General features: G+C 35.0%; 1 protein-coding gene across 3 annotated transcripts in view; it reads right to left on the bottom strand.

Annotated features, from left to right (window-relative positions):
- Window positions 1–1,912: 1,912 nt before the first annotated feature.
- LOC145690111 (b(0,+)-type amino acid transporter 1-like) overlaps window positions 1,913–20,717 on the bottom strand; it is a 232,429-nt gene continuing 213,624 nt past the window's right edge. For all 3 annotated transcript variants that reach the window (XM_081764692.1, XM_081764690.1, XM_081764691.1), the window contains 3 exons: window positions 12,519–12,668; window positions 7,253–7,421; window positions 1,913–2,876 (listed from right to left, as the gene is read on the bottom strand). In XM_081764692.1, the coding sequence (XP_081620818.1) occupies window positions 2,788–2,876; window positions 7,253–7,421; window positions 12,519–12,668 (408 nt within the window). In that variant the 3' untranslated portion in view covers window positions 1,913–2,787. The remainder of the gene's footprint in view (window positions 2,877–7,252; window positions 7,422–12,518; window positions 12,669–20,717) is intronic.

Raw genomic sequence — 20,717 nt, 5'->3', positions numbered from 1 at the left:
ATCCGTATTTTCGGGTGTAGAATAGCATTATCTATTATTGTGGTAAGTTACATTTTATTACCTCTTTCCACTTACGAAAAACGGGCAAAAGAAAAATTATTAGTCTTTCAAAAATATTTAGTAGTCTGCCCCCTTAAGAAAATAAATTGACGCATGATGAAATATTTCACTATAACCCCTTAGTACGCTTCAAAATATTTTAATCACTGGAACGTTTTCGATGGTAGCTTTCATCATCTTCAGTGGCATTCTACAAAATATCAACTGTTTCTCTTAATCGCATGGTTTGATATTTTAAAGAGTGTCACTCAGGATGAGAGAAAGCTACCATCAACAACGTTCAGGTAAGTAAATATCTGGACGTATAGTTACTAATATACCGTACCAAAATTTATATTCAGATACTTTATTTTAAAATTATGGAGGTCTTTTAACAATAATCCAAAACATGAAATTATTTTATGTATTTCACTCTTTATATAATAAAAAATACTCGTCGATGAACTTGCTTGTTAATAACTTTAAAATACCAGATCGTACAACTCTTTCACACTGACTTTCCACAAAAATTTAGTAAGGAAATAAATGTCAATTTAGATTTATTATTATCAACATAACTTGGCAAACATAATCTAAAATTGTCATGTTATTTCATTTACTGATATGGATGATTTCAGTTATTCAGTACAGCATATCGTTTTGCCTTACACCAAAATTCTTGTGCAAACTTAGTTTGAAAAAGGTACGCTTGATCACACTTGCGGCTTATAGAAAAAAAAAAAAAAATCTTTAAAAATGCAATATCTAACACTGAAACTGGAAGACGAATAGGAAAGTTATTAACAAAGTATTTTCATTAAACGAGATATTTATTATTATTATTATTTTCGCTACTAATGTCCCAAATATTAGTCTGTCTTGTCCTCTGTTCTCCTTCCGCATTCCTGTATAGATTGATCATCGAAGAAAGTGTCAAAAGTCGATGAGAGATCAGAAGTAACGCATAAAAAATATGTATAAATACTTAGTATATAAGAATTCTTTGGTCCACAGCAGAATTACAGTGCCTTTTAAAACATATTAATGCTGAATACAGAAATATTATTTTTACATTTTGAAATCAAAGTTCATCATATTAAAATTCTGCTTATACGAGTAGATGACCATTAACATTTTGCATTGTATGAAATGCTAAGTCAAAGGATTTACAGTACATTTAGATGCACACGTTGTTAATAGTTCTGTCATCATATATGTAATTGGAATGATAGAAAACATTGAGGAACTATCTACCTAGGGTAGTACTTAAATTTAAAAGAAATGGAGAGTCGCTGTATTAGTTCATTCTAGATTTGATTATTAATAATAATAAATACTGATCCAGTTGTTTTGCGTATGATTTTCTTTTCTTATCTAACAACGAGAAAGCTTCTTTAATATAACATATGGCCGAAGAAATCTTAAATACATAAAACGAACAAAATAAAAATAAAAAGTTTACAAGAAACCATATCATGAAGAAAAGAATCTTAAGCTGCGGCTTACGTTTTTTAAGCGGGGACACCGTAGTCTAATGGTCCCGGGTTCGATCCTTGGCCGGTCGTGAGGCAAAACTGGGGAGTCACGTGAATAAAAGACATGACAGCCTCTAGGTCTATAAAGCTCCCGATACGCTAGGTTGGACGTAGTTCCTCCAGTAGCTAACAGATGACGTGAAGCGGCTCAGAGTCATAAATCAGGCCGTTATGCCAAGTAGTTTGGTCTGGTTTTACGTTTAATCAAACCGAAATATGAATTGCAGGCTTAAACATTACTGTTTCTCTTTCTTTGGTTCTTGTAAACGTACATAAAGTATGATACATTCCTGATTTATATAACATTAAAGAATTGTATAACTATTATTTATTCTTAATTTTTAATTTTTTGAACAAAATTCCTTCAATTATATGAAATAATACAGAGACAGTACCATTTATGCTGCTTAGTCTTTTTGCTTCATATATATATACGTGACGAAAAAAAAAAGAAGTAATTTTAATGATAATTTAGTTCCCAGGCAGTTCAATTCTTATAAGGTTGTCATATATATATAGTTATTAATTTTTATTATCAAACTATAGTACTTAATAAAAACTAAGTTCAAATCTTACATAAAGCAAGTCTTACTCTTTTAGAAAAAAAAACAAAGACATAAAAAAATGAGATTCATTTTGAAATATTAGGTGATTTCTTTTTTTTAAAAAAAATGAGTATTAAATACAAAGAAATATTTCCCAACCCATATCATCCTTCACTCGCAATTTAATTCGTCCTAAGCCTTGATGACTGTTACAGAATCTTTCGTTACTAGTTATTCTTTAGGATTTTAGTTGTTATTAAAAAAAAAAAAAGTTTAAGTAGAAACTTACATCCCTGCATTTATTCAGTGAATATAATAACTTTTTTTGTGTTTGTGTTTTATCATCAACCGAATGAAATAAGGTGCTTTTCGTGTTCCCTTGTTACATTGCATGTTTCGAAGAGCACCCCCGTACCACAACAATATACTGTATATGAGCATTAGTAACAAGTGTACAACACTCATCTGTGAGTGGCAACAAACAGCAAACAATACTGAACAACACTTGTAAACGGTGACGACAAGTAAGGCTTTTTATTGTTTCACTGGAGAGTCTAATTATCCCTTAATTAAGACAATCTCCAATTCATGTATTTATTGTTTTGTTTCAATAAATTTCCTTTCTTCTTCTAACGAAGGACGACATCACAAGACAAGCAGTTTTACTCCTAATATGATAGCTTTTCATCTTCAAAAATGGGCATTGTATGGGTAGGAGCAACCTCCAGCAGAAGCTGGAAGAACACTGTGATGCTGTCTGTAAGCAGAAAACAGAAACAATATGTTATTTTCCACAGTGATTTAGTTATTAACGGTGTTGCGTACGTGCGCCATCTTTCTTTTTTCATCCGTTGAGCTATGTGGAAATGCAATGAACTGGAATTTGAATGGTTTGTTTTTTTTACTGATTTCTTCTTCAAGTCTTGTGAACTGTCTCTTGCTTTGTTAAAATGAGTTCGTATTATGGATAAACATTTAATATTAGAAGACTTATTAAAAAAATTATAATCAGTTAAACATTTTGTTGATTTTTAATTTAGTCAATTAAATTTTCAGAAGTTAATTTTTAATTCATTGTCGTTAAAAAAAACCGTAACGATTGAAAACATAATTATTATTTTCTTTCTCAGAAACCAGGCTGATTTGTATATTTTACGCGTAATTTTATTGTTTATCAATTACACAATCACATAAAAAAAAGTATTTTGTTACACAGAATCCAAATAAATAAATAATAAAAAAAAAACAGAACGAGTTACCATGTCAATTCCTTTTTATAGGCGAAAAATTTGAGCGATTTTAGATAGGGAGAATACACGTAATACAGATCTACAAAAAAGAAAAAAGTTTTGTGTACCGGGCCCCAGAGTATGAATTCGATATATTTTGTTACACAGAATTCAAATTTCAAAACCTCAGGACTACTGACCGTATCAATTTCATTTTATGGGCGAAAGATGTGTGTCCTCTCTATCCAAAATCGCTAAATTTTTTTCGCCCATAAAAAAATTGACACGGTCAATCGTCCTAGAGTTTCGAAAGTTGGATTCTACGTAACAAAATACATCCAATTTATATCCTGGGGTCCACTGCACAGAACTTCTGTTTTTTGTAGTGCTGTCTTACATGTATTCTCCTTATCCAAAGTCGCCCAAGCTTTTCGCCCACAACAAAAAACTGACACGCTCAGTTGTTATGGGTTTTTGAAATTTGAATTCTGTGTAACAAAATATATCGAATTCATACCCTGGGTCCGCTACACAAAACTTTTTGTGTGTAGGGGGGGGGGGTTGTGTTATCAATTTTGTTTGAAAATATTAAGTTTTAATAATAGTAGATTAATTATCCCATGGTTTTAACATTATCATTTAAGTTCATACTTCAAGACAATTTTCATTGCATAATAGAAGAAACTGTCATTTTTTTTTAATTTTTAAAAATTAATTTTGAAGTTAAATTTTAAGTGTTTGTTTTATCTGACATCGATTTTTTAAAATTTAATCTATTATATTTTCAAATGATTATTTTTTTTTAATTTTAATTCGTTAAAATTTTAATAAATATTTCCAACTATGAATATTACTTAACATTTAATTTATAAATATCACAGAATTTAATTTTCACAAACCAACAGATGTTTAAAATAGATTTGAAGAATAAATTAATAAAATCAAGTCATTGAAATTTTTGTTTGTTTCTAAGGAAAAAAGTAGAAAACTTCCCTATATAAAGCAATTACCTAAAAAAAACACAGATGGCGCAGGCACTCAACACCCGTAACTATCAATAACAATTATACTTTTATATATTAACTAATACAATGTGTATTAAATCCATAGTTTAAAGAAAGCTAGATAAGAATTTGCTAGAAATACAACCCTTTTAGTTGTAAATGACTATTGTAAAATGTAAACTCAAAGGTAATAATTTACGTTTGATGATTTTTCTTACCTGTACCTCCTCAGTAAATTAATAGACTGAGATATATTAATTTTGCAACAATTATTGTGAAATGATGTTACATTTCCAATGTACTGTACCAAGAAGCAGCTCGTACACCTGCAAACGGAAGATGAGCCATATCGAAAATAGCTTATTTTTGAGGAGTACATGAGCCACCATCTGTTAATGCAATTCACGATAATTCACGGTAAGAGGTAATGTTTTAATATATGACGCGTATTCAATTAATCGTGTAATGTTTGACAGAAATAGACCTATACAAGATTTGTTATCTCAGCGGCAGACGTACTAGGGTTGGTGTTACCCTCTTTCGCCAACATACTCTTGCGCTGGGTCTTCTGACGTATTAAGGCATAGAATGGATCAAGTACGTCCAGTATATAAATAATATATTATTAATATAGTTGGAAAAACAACTTGGTTTCTAAATAAAGTATATTATGCCATTCGTTTCATATTTATTTTAATCATGTTTCCTTATCTGTGATCATATTTGATCCAGCTTTTGCAGTGTCCTCTGTCGGAAATTTAAAAAGTTACAATTTCCCTCTCCTATTATAGTCTTGCAGATCAGAGCAAAATATATAACCACTGTAATTTCTGATTATTGTGTGTTTTTTGGAACCCACTGGAAACATACAACACCGGAAGCAGTGACATAAACGATTTCCCTGAAAGATTGAGCAAATTGCAAGTGTGAAATCCTTAGAACTAAATAAGAATAAAAACATTAAGTGGACAGTTTTCTGGATGTTGCTAAGGTTTCCGCTAAAAATGTCCACACCAATAGCGAATGTAATAACGACCCTGTTCCTAGCAATAGAATTGTATGGAAAATAATGTAATTAATTTGATGTCTGGAATAATCACATACATTGTTTGCTCTTATTAGTACAACATGTCATGTGAAAAGTAGATAGAATCTTACACAGGAAAAGAAACTTATATATCGTAGTAACACTCAAAAAGGAAAAAAATCTATTCTGTAACCAATTATGGGTGCAAAGTGCATAGGCGTTTGTTGTGAGGACTGTCATCGCTAGGATAGGTCAATAACACCACTGCAATAGAAGTGTAGTGGATCAGTGTATTACAGGTACAAGTAATACACAAACAAAAAAGTATGCGTTACACATTTTACATACGGATTCGTAGACGGTGTCCAAACTCGTAAACACCCGACCGCCAAAATTAATGTCTGCGCTAACGTAGTCAATTTCAATCTTCCACCACTGACTGAAGAGGATATTCTATTACGTTCGTACATACTGCCAACAACCCCAGCACCAGCATCAGTGTAAGGTAGGGAAGCGTGAAATAAATTTTATGAATTTCAGAATTGAGAGTGTTACAGAGCTAATAGCTCCATCTTCCATCTATATCGTTTGCAGCAACTCTTCAGTGTTTTATTTGCTGATTATCCGATATGGATTGTCTTCTATACCTGGTACGTCCGTACTCTGTACGTGTGCCACTTCCAACATTTCCACCGTCTTGTTATTTATAGACGAACTTAATTTATCGTGATGAAATCATTGATTTCCTTAATTAGCCCTGTGAGCAGATGAGAGAATTCACAGGTAAGGGCGTGGGAAGGTCGCATCAGCAGCAATTCCCGTACCAAGTGTAGGTGGAACTAGTTGGGAATCACTCTCTTGGCCAATATGTATTACTACAGTAATTAACAGGAAATCATTAATTCCATTCTCAACGAGATGAGCGTAATGGTCGCGGTGGCTCAATGGTAGAGCGTCCACCTCTGGTGCATGGGGTCCCTGGTTCGATCCCAGCTCGCGCCAAGTGAACCTTGTGGTGGACAAAAACCGTGTGCGTGGGTTTTCTCGGGGTTCTCCCACTTTCTTCATTCCACAATTTCATTCATTTCTCATCACCATCTTCTTTATCCTAGCTGGTATAACCGTATGACGTAAAACTTAAATATTTTATTTTTCAACGAGATGACCGTTCTGTGTACAGAAAAAAAGAAGAATAAACTCAGCCGCTGCCAATGAAGTTTTACCAATGCTTTGCTGAGAGTTAAAATCTTAATCCACAAATATTGCTGGGTAAAATTGACTTCTTGAAATTAGGGTTGTCACCTGTCCCGAATTAGGCGGAACATCTTCAATTTTAAGAAAATTTTCAGTGTCCCAAACTACCTACGAAGAACACATTATATGGCGGGACGCCACTTATAAATTTTGCGACAGAAATTCTTTGTAACATTTGTAAATTATTCGACCCATTACAACTTTCCACTTGACTCATGATGTATTTGTATACATATGCGGGCTATCGAGATAGGATGTGGTTGTATCGCTACTTTTCTTTTCTTCTCTTTCTTTTTTTCCCGCGTTGACAGCAGTGAAATATTCGCCAACAATGTTATCCTTTGTTCGGTTTAATAGTTTATAAACTCTGTTCAACTAGCCACCAAATTTTCTTTCATTACAATTTTCATGCAGGATTTCCTACTATTATTCTCAATAAATTGCTCAATGTTCAAATTTAGGTATGAGGAACGTTGATCTGCACATGTTCGATAAATGATCCCGCTTACGAAAAGATGGCAACTCTACACGAGATACATCAATATATCAGACCAATGAACGGTACAACTAGCACAGAAGAGTGCAATATTCTTTACCATATTGAAATAACATTACTTACCCATACAGCCCCAAGCTACTCCGTAGTGTACGAATGGGACATAGAATATCAGACCAGCAAGGATAAACAGAGTGGCGTACAGATATTCAATCTGCGGGTTGTCTATGATCGGAGCCACAATTAGGTAAACAGATATGACTAACACAACAACTGGAATGATAATTGGCACCTGAAACATACAAAAACAAAGAATTAACTCAGCATTATGATCTAATCGCAACAAATGAAGATGTATTTTAAAACAAAGGACTGGATCAGATTTATGAGGGTGATCATTACAGACGAGAACGGAATGCATATATTTTGGAAATATAAAATATCTAAATCTAATCTTACAATTTTATGTATTCATAATTGTCATTTAGAGTAAGATGAAACAAATTAAAAGCATTCCTCCTCAGTGCCCCCCTAAACTTATTTCTTCAGTTTTATGATCTTCGCCCTCCCCTCTGCAATAATCCTTCGTCGTCCTTAGTTGTGTCGAAATTCGTCAGTAAATAATAATAATAATAATAATAATAATAATAATAATAATAATAATAATAATAATAATAATAATCATAATTTACAAGAGTATAACAACCATAAGAGGAATATAACAAATTAAGGCCTTTATTTCACAAATTCTATGTATTAAAATTCTCTCTAATGCAAGGTAATGAATGTAATCCACTTGAAGCACTACGACATATATAAGCACACTGGACTAAAATCAGTCACCTCCTCTAGAACATTGGGGTTAGAGGGAAGTTACCTTGGCGCCATATCTTTGAGCTTTTTTCTGGAGCTGGGGAAAGATAGATCTCGAAAAGCTCCCTCTCTCCAATAATATTACGTTTGACCTTTGGAACTGCCCGTTTCAAAGTCAAATTAGAGATCAAAATGAAAAAGTTCTCTGTACAAATCAAGTGACTTCACTTAACCGTAGCAGCTGGCAGCACTCACTCACCGACTTCAGCGACAGTGTAGTAGGGACTCTCATATACCTTGAGGAATCCACTCTGAAGAAGGTCAATTAGCTAAAGAGTTTAGTTATAAGAAATGCAAGTTGGCGAATATGTTGAAGTTTCCGAACTGCTTTAGCAGCATAGGAAATCAATCTTTTATTCGCTGCTAAAAAAGAGGATTTGATTTCTTGAACGTAACGAAAGACCTATGGCTCTTCTTCTTTGCCATAAGAATTTTAGTTAGTGTCATCCGTATGAACTTTTTTGCCCTATACCTTCTGAAGAAAATCGACAATGTTCTAACTTATAATCAGCAAAGTTTTAATTTTGTGAACTTAAAACTGTTTTTTAACTATTCACTCATTTCATGCAGAACAAACGTTGTTTTGAAAATTAACTTCACATTTTCTTTCTATTCACTTTATTTTGAACTACCAAGTCATATGAATTACTCATTATGTGTCTTGTTTTGTATTTGAGCACTTCTCAATGGCTCTGCACTTGAGCCTCTGCATTGCATGCAGGGCGAGAACGTTTTTACTTTTCAGGTCTCATTTGGCCTTGAAGCAGTCGATTCCAGAACTCAAACATAGTGTTACTGGAGTTCAAATATAGTGTTCAGAGCTCAAACATAGTGTTACTGGAGCTCAAACAGTGTTCAGAGCTCAAATATAGTGTTACTGGAGCTCAAACATAGTGTTACTGGAGCTCAAACAGTGTTCAGAGCTCAAACACAGTGTTCTACCCTTCCTCTCGAAAACAGTTTAATAATACGGGGTTAAGGTAATTTCCTTTTAACCAAATACTGTCCCATATCTACGCGATAAACGACATTTACTGATAACACGTGATAATGGACTATCATCAGTGGTTTAGTTAAACTAGAACACACCAGAACGGCGTTCCGGAAGATATTTGTCAGATAAAATAGAAACCCAGTATGAGTCCCTATGGAGACTACTAAATTTGAAGGTAAGTTCCGGTAAGTATTTTTTTTTTTTTCAACTAAATTACTGACTATAATCATTGACGAACAACCATTGCAGTTCACAGTAGTGAGTGTGCCAGTCGGCTGTATGGAAACAGATCGTCCAGATAAGTCGAAACAAAGATGTAACAATGGCAAAAAGAGACCGTGTGTTTCGAGGTTGCTCATGACTACAGAGTAAATGACGATATCCGACTTGGTGTATCAAAACCTATACTGTCTAACGTGTCTACAAGAAATTATCTAAGATGCGTGAACTCAAAAATAGCGTCAGAATTGTAGCTGCAAAAGATCCTAACCCAGATGGTTAGGCACTCAGGCAGATGAATTGGATGCCTGATCAAGGAAAATCATTTTCAAACTCGACAGGAATTGCTGTAGTCTTTAAATGTAGGTCTATGTCAACCAATCTGAGAGAAAAATGCGAAGGAAGGTTCATGGAATGGACATTTGAAATCGAGTATCACGAAAGAGGCCACTACTTAATGCGGTGATAAAGCTGCATCTCTTCTATGGGATCAATAAATCAGACACTAAACTGTAATAGCCTCTATAGAGGAGCCAGCAAGAGAAGGTCTCAGACAGCTCACTTCGGAGTTGCCACTACTCACGTGTCAAGCCTTTTTCGGTGCATCTATAATAGCAGTTTTCTTAATGATGTAAAATAGAGTGGTTGGTAACACTAGTACCAAAGTAAGGGTTTTAATTTTCCCTGAGCACATCGTAAGAAATTTCAGGGACAATGTCCTGATGGCTCCTGTATAGTATGGTGCGACAAGTCGCTTTTTTTTTTTTTTTTTTTTAATTCCAATAATGCAAGGCGTTGAGTGTACTGAAAGCTTAACTAAGTTTTTCACCTGCAGTATCTCGCGAGTATGGTTTAAGCTTGAAGAAATTCTTGTGATGTATAGGGGTGCTTTCGTATTATGATTTGACCCCATTCATTCAGGTGATTGTGAACATGATCTAGCATGTTTATTTGAACATTTTCAGTGATCATGTGTTGATATGTTTCTAGCATTTTCATGATAAATATGCAGTGAACACTCCTATCATCCAAGATGACAACTGTCGTGATAACAGGTCTCAAAGCTTTGTACATAAAGAAGTATTTAGACACCCTATTGCATCTGGTTTGACCTGCAAATTCCTAAAATATAAATTTGTATTGAAAACATGTGGGACTATTTGAAGCAGCACTCCCAGAAATAGGTATCTTCGTATTCTGCTGGAACTACGACGGAATCTAATGATAAACGATTAACGTGATATTTTCCCAACATCTTATAAAGTCACTTCCGAACAGAATCTAGGTGATTATCCGCTTCAGCAGCTGTTACCGATATTAGGTAAGTTCTATAGTGGATCACTAAAATTTCCTTGTCCATTGTGTTTATACCATACAAGTGCTTCAAAGACAGATTTTGTATTTCTTTTTATTCCACTTTAAGTATTTGTCATTTTATCATTGACTTATGAGTCCCTGACACATTGAAGGACAACTCGTCATGTTCATTAGATAACAGAGTTTTTGCATGAAAACGGCTTACCAAAATCAATGTTATACTTTTTACTTTGTATTAATGCGTAAGTAAACGTTATAGCAGCGACTAAACTAGAAAATTCAAAACAAAAGAGCATAAACAAGATTGCAATGCCAAATGTGAATTACATTCCCAAGTTCTGTATCCAAATTTATTTCTCCTTCGCCTGCTCTAGTACAAGTGCCCAGTTCTCGCTTACATGTTCTTCTCACGTGTTTTCACGAAGGTCAACGGTTATTCTTAGTTAAAGGAGATTCAGGGTTCTGCTGTTGAACCAAACATTCACATTTCAACTACGTACTTCGAATTTCATTAAACAAAATGTACTATGTATTATATCAGTGCATTTTAATTTTAAATGATTGCATTATGTTCTTCAGCATATAAAACATTACACCTAAAGTAGCCCTATATTTTTATATAGTATACACCAAAGTGTGCTGCTATAAAGTATATAATGGAGTGAACTGGAAACTAATGACAAGTCTCCGGTGTCGAAATATAGGTTGATCAAGTTTATGAACGAATGATGCTATCCTCAATCCAGATGGTCATTTTATATGAAATGTTGGCATGTGTTCCGTGTGCCTTTCATATTTCTTTGCGAGTTTCACGTGTCTGTCTTATACAATAAAATAAGTTTTAGGCTTGTCTCAATAATCTAACTTAATTTTTGGAAACAACCCTGGCTTAATTAATTCAATTCAGATAGTTTTTTTTAATCTAATTAGACTTAAAACATTTACATAAATTCAAGAAATACAAAATTCGAATAATTTCAGAAATTTCGGGGTTATGAAATGCAAGTGAAATTTTTAATTTAGCGTTCACTGATATGATCTACTGTATATACTAAAGGGGACTGAAAAACAGTAAGTAACTTTTTATGTTCCAATAATAACCCTGTTTTAAAAAGGACAATTGGTTGTATTATGCATACGCAAAAATGTAAAAGTTGCATTGGTGTTGTTCGTTGAAATTTAGTGTCCTGTTTCAGTACAGAGCGTGTATGAAACATGGACTTACAGTTTACAATGGTCCTACAGTCATGGGCGGGGCCAGGATATTGGTAATGTGAGTGCAGGCTAGGATGGGACAACACATCCTAACATTGTTGCCAGAACGCTCTGCACTATTGAGCATTAAGATCTGAAAAATAATCCCTGTTTTACTTTTTAAAAAACCTAAAAAAACAACGTATGATAGCAAGTAACTTATGAGAGACTTAAGAAGTCACTCAATTGAGTTGAGTTGATTTTGAGTTTAACATCCCGTTCAGCAGCGAGGCTATATGAGACGTGGACCTACAGATTAACGTGGAATCCGAACCACATGAGCTCCCGCCGGAAATCGAACCCGGGCCTCCCACGCCAAAGGCGCGTACGCTAACCGCTTAGCCACGGAGGAGCTCAAGAAGTCACTCAAACATATCTAAACATAGGAAACAATAAATATACAAAATAGAAAGGATTATTGGAGGAAATCTGAAAATCGAAGTTAATGTGGGTGCAGCTGCACTCACTGCACCCATTGTGGCGCCGCCTATGCCTACAGTATTCATCATAAAGCGTGAAAATCTCAATATTCTCCTATTTGAAACTGAGCCCGGGTGCCCGTACATCAAAGGCACACGCGCTAGTCACTAAACCAACGGAAAGAATTTTTAAGTGTTCCAACTCAGCGGTGGAGAAGTGTTAATAATACTGAAGTTACGGCGTAACATAATGTGGTAGTTGCTACATTGGAACTATATTACTAGAAAACAAAGTAGATCCCTGAATACTTACCTTATAGGGCCGTGGGAAGTCTGGCTTGGTGTATCTCATCACAAGAAGGGCCACCATGGCACCTCCATAAAATATCCATGCCGTGAAACTGAAGAAATCAATCAAACTGTCTATATTGCCAGGTAACACCATAGCAATTGCTATCAGGGACTGAAAATAAATAAATAATATAAGACTTTGTTAACCTATTGGAGTCAGATATAAATGTCCTGCTTTAAGCTTAGAAATTAGATTTAAACGCCTAAAGGAATCTCCAAAAACATCTTCAAAAATTCATCCAAAGTAAACAAGAGATATCTGCTAATGAAAATGTATTATTTTCATGTATATTGATCGGTTACATTTCAAGAGTTCTGGTCGTCATATGATTTAAACCTTTAAATACTTCGCGCGACCACAGCCCGTCATGTGATTTTAATGGATTAAACGGCGCAATGAATTTTGTCTATATATATATATCAGTGGCGGCTCGTGCTTTGAATTTTAGGTGGTGCACAATACAGGGTGGCCCAAAAGTAGGTATATACCCCTGCATTGATCAAGTATAACATTCTAGTTTATGGGTTTATTTGCTCCGGCTCTTCTGAGCTTAAGATATAAGTAAAATACATTAAGAATAAATAATAAAGAAACTAAGTCTATCTGATGGATAACAATAAGAAATGATATTAAATGCAATGAGCTGATCAGTACGGTACTGTATACCTACTTTTGGACCACTCATGACCTCGTATTTTTCATTATTATTAATATTATTATAAATAATAGTAATAGAGCACAGGCTATAGGTTAGTGGCGATTCATGACCCAAAGATTTAGTAATGAGAAAAGTACTAAATATTTCTCAATTAATAAATAGAAAATTTAGTGTAAAGAAAATAAAAATATTTACCCTACTTGTAGAGAAAATCCATTCTTCTTTCTTTGCTTCTGGCAAACTTTTCAATAACTTTGTTATTAAAGTCCTTGATTCCCATAATAAAGTCTCTTTCAATTGATAGCATTGCAAGAGCAGATAACCGTTCCTGAGACATCGAATTTCTCAGAAATGTTTTCACACGTTTCAATGTGCTAAAGCAACGTTCTGCTTCTGATGTTGTCATTGGAATTGTAACGATAATTTTTAGAAGTTTTTCACATTCACTAAACGTTGATGACAAATTATTTTCGCAAATGAAATCTAATAAACAGAGAGCACCAGACATTGCTCTGAACTCTTGCATACCGTAAATTACACCAAGTTCCGTTCGAAGTTTTTTCAGATCTAAGCAAGGATACGCGTCACATGTCGCTTGCAACTGTTCGTCAGGGAAATGTGTGTTGTACTTCAAAAAGTTGTTGGGGGTAACCAGACAGGCTGCAGTAAGGTGTCCACTGAAGCTAAATCTGTTTTTGGCCTGGCAAACAATAACATCACCCACTTCTTTCGCTTCTCTTTTCCACGCGGAAATGTATTTTCTCCTTTTCTCAGATGGTTCACATTCAGCGTCACCAATATTCTCTCGGACTTCCAATATCTTTCGCTCAAAAGACTGGAGAATCTCTCTGACGTAAACAGCATCAATGTCTCGTTTCTGCAATTGATTGTATAAGATGTCGACGTGAGGCATTATAGAATGAAAAAATGACAGCCAAAAGTTGAAACTTTCCCTTTGTAAAGTTTCAATATGACGGGATGCTTGGTCGATGGTACTATTATTCAAGTCTGTATTTTGGATTGTTTCGAAGCACCTAATCAGCTCTTCTCTATATTCATAAACAGTGTTCACACTCCGCAAATTAAAATTCCATCTCGTTGGAACAGATCGTGCCAACCGCTTTCTTACTATGTCGTCCAATATAGATGTCCGCTGTGGAGAATTTGAAAAGAAAGTACAAATACCCTGTAGATTTGCAAAGAAAATCTTGACGTTTCTATTAGTCGACGCTGCATTTAGCATAATCAAATTGAGTTGATGAGCATGACAGTGAACGTAAGCAGCACTTGGATAATCTTTTTTCACAATAGCCTGTACACCACCAGAAGAACCACTCATTACTGCAGCACCGTCGTATGTTTGTGATTTCAACTTCTCTTTATTATTTACCACGTGGAGACCAACTTCTTCAATAATACAAGAAGCCAAAGTTCGAGCGTCGTGTTTAGAGGGAGTGACGAAGTTCCAAAATCGTTCCACTGGTTTGCCATTGACAATGTACCTGTAGACAATCACCATTTGAAATACGTTAGCTACGTCACTTGTTTCATCTGCTATGACAGATAAAAATTCCGCCTCTCTTATTTCCTGAGCGATTTCTTCATGGCATACTTCAAGCATGCAGTGGAGAAGCTCATTTTGTATAATTTTTGAGGTACCCTTAAAAACTGTTGCGCTTTCTAAATGACTTTTGAGAGCGCTGTCAAGTTCAGCACTAAAATTAATTAATCCACGAAATACGCCTGGATTTGAAGAAGAGTCTGTTTCATCATGCCCTCTTAAAGCCAGTTCGAAGGCACCACAAAACCGAATGCAATTGATAATTATATTGAGCACGTACCTGTTTTGCGTCACTTTTTGATTGTGGTTCTGAATGGACAGCCTATAACCAGCATCCAGTTGAGCAGCAATATTCACATTTCCCAACACAGTTAGATTAAGAACGTGTTTTATATGGGCTGATGAATTTTCATGTTTTTTTTATTTTGTCGTGCAGATGCTGGATATCCACAACACCTTTTTTACTCCACGCATCTTCCCCTGCCCCGAACAACAAACACGGAAAACAAAACAAAGCATTTTTAATCTCACATCCACATAACCACTTATGCTGTTCGTACAAATTTGGATTAAACTTCCTTGTAAATGTTCGTTTCGCACTTCTTATTACTTGTGTTATATTGAGAGTCGGAATCGGCCTTCCGATGTTTTTCACAAGTAGCTTTGCTTCTAAACTTCTTTTTGAAAACGGCTCATTTAACAGAGACGTTACAGAATTCATTGTTACTTCACGTATATAAGGGACAGACATAATTATGCAATCACAGCAATCATGTTCCAACAAAGACCGGTACACGCACGCACACACACATACACAAACACACAACACTACGAACAGATTCGACAATTCGATCTCACTAGCAGCTTCGTGAACATACTCCCGTCCGACTCGAAATAAAAGATTTTTTCCAGTGTGATTTATTTTGCGTTAAAAGAAACCATCGAAATACTCCCCCTCAAAGACCTTTTAGTAAGAGGGGTGTTAGCCCTTATTTAAGCAGCCAAAGGCGTGGGTGCTAGTAGGCGGAAGGGGGAAGTAAAAAAGGACAAGGGTTTCGTTCCGTATGTTCTACATTGTTTCTGCGAGGACATTGGTTAGTTGAGGGCTTGCAGTCCGCTTTAAAATCTCATCCCCTCCTCCAATTGACGCTGTTTTTTTGCTCTCCAAAAAGGAAAATATTCTGTCTATGCTGCCAAATTTCTACTCATTCAGATACAAGTGTATTAAATATTGACACCCTCAATCTTTCTTCACTCTTCACGGGGTCGCCTTTACTGTCTTCATAGCTGCCTTTATCTTACTTGGTTGACAGAACCAATAGTTATGAGCACTTGGCAATCTCGCATTTAGGCAAGGCACAAGTTTTTTTCTTTTTTTTTTCCTCTATGCAACTTGGAGGAGCGGACTATTCCCCTTCAGACGAGAACCGTGTCAACCAATATTGCAGGGGGAGGGATGGTGGAGAATTTTCCGTTCCAAAGCGTTTCGTTTTGGAAAAATTGTGTTTGTTGGTAGAATTGTTTGTAAACGATCTGCAAACATAGTAGATCCTTATGAGGCACTATAAGAATCCTTGCACCTCGCAACCCCCGCAGTAGCCAAGCTGGGGAGCTTGTCAAACTCGCAAGCAGAAAACTATTAGCCAACCCCATTTGAAACGGACTTCTTTAAGGAAAGATTATGTTGACAATAAAACGTAAAGTGATTTAGCACAAATAAAAATTGAAAATATTGGAAGGAGGTTTGTACAAACATGCAAACATTAAGAGAAACCGCCGCTGATATATATACATCGAAGACATGTGTATAACTTTATATATAGTTTTGATTTACTTTTATATAAATTTTGACTTATACCAGATTGATGTAAATAAATATACGGATTTATATATAACTTAAAAAAATATTCTACTTGTCGTCTTACAGACAGCTGATGTACGGTGTATCAATTACAAGGTACAAGACAACATACTTTAAGACAATATAGGCATATTTTATTTATTTATTTTTAGAATTCTTTACATGATCAAACCTTTTAAAGTTCAATGTATGAAGTCTTATTTTTATTTTGTATATGTAAATAATTAAATAACAAAACAAAAAAATATTTATGAAAGCAATAATCCAATATTTATTAGGTGTAATGCAAGAAAATCATACAACTAAAAGAAAATTGGGCTGCCTAGATTTCGCATTTATTTAGACCATGTAATTTGACTTAAATTAATACGCTAAAGAAAGAAATGTTTTACTCTACTTTAATAAGGTATCAATATTAATTAAAAAAAAAAAACACTGTGCTTAACACTGAGTGCTAATTACGTATATATATGGAGTGGCCGAACTTGTTGAGACTGCGGATCACTTCACGAATAAGTGTTTCCATTCAACATTTATTTTATTTTATCGGTTCTTCATACTTGTATCTGGTTAGCAAGCTTGGATTGCTCCTTGGATTTCATAGATCATAATTTTTTCACTAGATGATGCGTAAATGCTACTTACTGTTATGCTACTTTCGTTGTCTGAAAGCGATGTGCATGTTTACGAAAAAAAAAAAAAAAGTATCGGACGGTCATAGGCCTCAGTTTGGAAAGTATAATGGTTTTGGCCTATTCTTACATACTGTACAATAGAACTAACATCAACAAATTATTCGTTTCTGATTCGTGAAATGGATTGTGATGCACTGGGTGTGTACAAAAGAGAGTTGGCTCACGCAGAAGTCTTCCGGAATCTGCAGTTAACTGTTCCCAAAAAAAACACTTTTTGTACAAAATTCCACCACTTCCAGGAAAGTAAAACCGATAAAAGTGTGTAAAATTTGTTCAAATAAAGGAAAGAAGGAAACATGCTACGAGTGCACCATTGTAAAATCGCACTTTATAAAAGGTCCTAAGTTTTCATTCGAGAAAGACTTCACATCATAAAAAGAAGTGCAGTGCAGATGCTGAATATGTAACCCAATGTTTAAAAAAATGTTATAAATAAATATAGCACGCAAAATATAATGTTTCCTTTGTGTATATTTTATGTTTCAACATTTTTTGTGAATTTTATGCAATACATAATGCATTTTCAAATATACCAGGTAGTCTTATTATTAGAATGTAAAATACGATATACCAAAGCAAAAAGGAAGCTTCAAACTTTCCAGCGGTGTATGAAACATAATTTTTTGAATTTCTAGATTTTTTGATAATAAAAAAAAAGAAAAAAGAAAAGAAAAAAATAACCAACATTCTTAGAAAGGTCTGTGGTAAACGGTTCGAATTGGTTCGTAAAATTGGTTCAAATGCACTAAAATGCTTTAGGAGCACAGAAAAGCTTTCCTGTTTCCCAGCGAACTCTTTACATGTTATTTGTCTATAAACAACACATTTTAAAGCACGAAGTCTTAACTCGGGAATAAAGCTTTCAGTATTGCTGCTGAACTGAAACTTATTAATGTCAGTTGTCAACGAAAGTTGCCTGCGAGCCAAGAGTTGAGGCTGTCTCGTCTCAAAAAGTGTATGTCTCGTCTCTGAAAGTGTATATTTCTATTCAAAGAGCTGTGTTTTGTCTCTACCTCGTCACAGAAATTCTGTCTTGCCTCGTGTGAACAACCCTAACTGTCACTAGATGATGTGAGAACCCTATAGTTCACATGATCAACTGGTTGGTTGAAAATGAGCTGTAAATGTTTTATTATTTTGAATTCACGAATAAATCAGTGGGAGACATTACTTCTTGCATGAAACTCAATAACTTTATATAATCAGAGGCTTATGACCTGCAATAATCTTAAGCTTTTTAAATGTAAAGTCTTTTTTTTATTTTTATTTATTTATTTATTTTTTACCTTGCTTATCTACTAGTATATTTCAGATGTGCCCTCGAAAAATATGCGAAACATACTTCGGCCCCACTCCCGCCACCCTCTAACGGAAGAAACTCTCCCTTTGCCTAGGAAAAAAAGTGAACGACCTCAGCTGTGTTGCCAATTTGTTATTCAGCCGTTTGGTCTTAACGAGTGAAGATCGTAGGCTACTTAAAATGGGTAACAAGACAGAGCACAGCGAAGTCCGTGACATAATTCGTTGTGGCAACGCTTCCGCATCCAACAATTGAAAGATCTCGGCCGCAGCAACTTGTCCCTGCTATTTCAAGGGAGGTACGGGAAAACACACATCGACAGCAACACCAGAAGAGACGCGTCTAAAATAGAAAGGCTCTAGTCTCGCGCTATTTTTTTAAATTAGTATTTTTTAAGAATGCCTTTTTTAATCAAAGTTCCCAATAATATTATTCAATGATTCTTCCAGAAAGTTTTCTTCGGAGGGGGACATCACTGTTGCCAGTTTTGATTAGTGATGTGTTGACACATTAGTACAATAATGCTCCTTCGTTGCCGAGTGGCTAACGTATGTGGTCCAGAGTTAATACAATTGATCCGAGGGGTGCAGTCGGACATCTCTAAGATTTCGTTTCCGAAGAAATTCCTAATAATAATAATAATAATAATAATAATAATAATAATAATAATAATAATAATAATAATAATAATAATAATAATAATAATAATAATAATAATAATAATTGCTAACGGTGTAGCTACACTAGTCTACTAGTTCCCATAAGAGCACTGAAGTAAGGCAGTATCGGGTTTGTCTAGTACTTGTGACCGATGGAATAGTGTTGCAATGTGGCGTTCACCTGGCTGCGTAAGGTACATGAAGCAATTGGTTCATCTTCCTCTCCAACTGTTACTGTACATAAATTACAATAGAAATCCTAAATACATACATATGTTTATATTATTCAGAAGAAGATAGACGCTAAGATGAATACATCTTGAAATATCTTTACACTTGAACGTGTACCCTAAAATCACGCAATAAGAAATGCAGGGTATCATTATTGTGGGCATGGGAGTTTCTAGTTTTAACCCCCTCCCTCTCTTGAACAAGATATAATGCAAAAATAAATATTTACCATATTAACATATGAACCATTTGAATGTGAAGTGTATAACTCTAAAAAATTGAAATTTTCACGGAGAAAACCTTGTACTTTAAAATCTCATGTAAATTGCATAAAAAGAATGTTATTCATTATCAGCACATGAAAATAAATATGAATTTTTCATGAGGTATAGAACTTTAAAGTTCTTTCTTTTTTTTAAAATCCAGTTTGGAGATATACCACCAGGCATACAAATGACTGTATACATAAAAATACCCAAAATTATATGAACTTGGGAGCTTGAACCTCCCACGCTCCTTGACGAAATTCTGCTTACGTTACTGTGATGTGGTGATATGTATATACGAGGCGTGTCCGGAAATTAAGTACCATTTTGAAAAAAATACTAAAACAGGTTTTTTCAAGCCAAATTTACTTTTACATGAAAGAGCACAACTTAAACTATTTTCCGACATAGTTTCCACCAATATTCAAACACTTGTCACGTGAGCGACCAACTTGTTCAAACCCTCCTCAAAGAAACATCCCGCCAGTGAAGACAACCATAACTCGACAGCGTTTTTTTTTTTTTTTTTTTTTTTTTTGCGTCATCGTCACTTTCAAAGCGCTTACCACCGAGCTCACGCTTCCTTCACCATTCCCTCATTCATCACATTTTCGTCGTAAGTCTCTACAATTTGACGACGAATTTCGGCCAACTTAACGTTCCTTGCATTTAAAAACCGGATAACAGGTCGAATCTCACAGTCGGCGGGTTCAGCAATTGTTTGAAACATTGTAAACGATTATAGGACACAGTACACTCGAGACAACTCAACCCTATTGGCATCAGTGGTTAAGCAATGAACTAGTGAAACTAGCGCTCAAACGCGGAGCGCCAACACTGCGGTGGCGTTCAAATGAAACGGAGCGTATTTGTCTGACACTGGTGGAATGTTTTATTGAGAAAGGATTGTAACAAGTTGATCACCCGCT

The sequence above is a fragment of the Thermobia domestica genome, chromosome 7 (genome assembly GCF_964235325.1).
Source record: "Thermobia domestica chromosome 7, izTheDome1.hap1.1, whole genome shotgun sequence".
Classification (NCBI taxonomy): domain Eukaryota; kingdom Metazoa; phylum Arthropoda; class Insecta; order Zygentoma; family Lepismatidae; genus Thermobia; species Thermobia domestica.
Note: the sequence above shows the minus strand (reverse complement) of the source record. Positions and strands in the feature narration are given on the sequence as shown.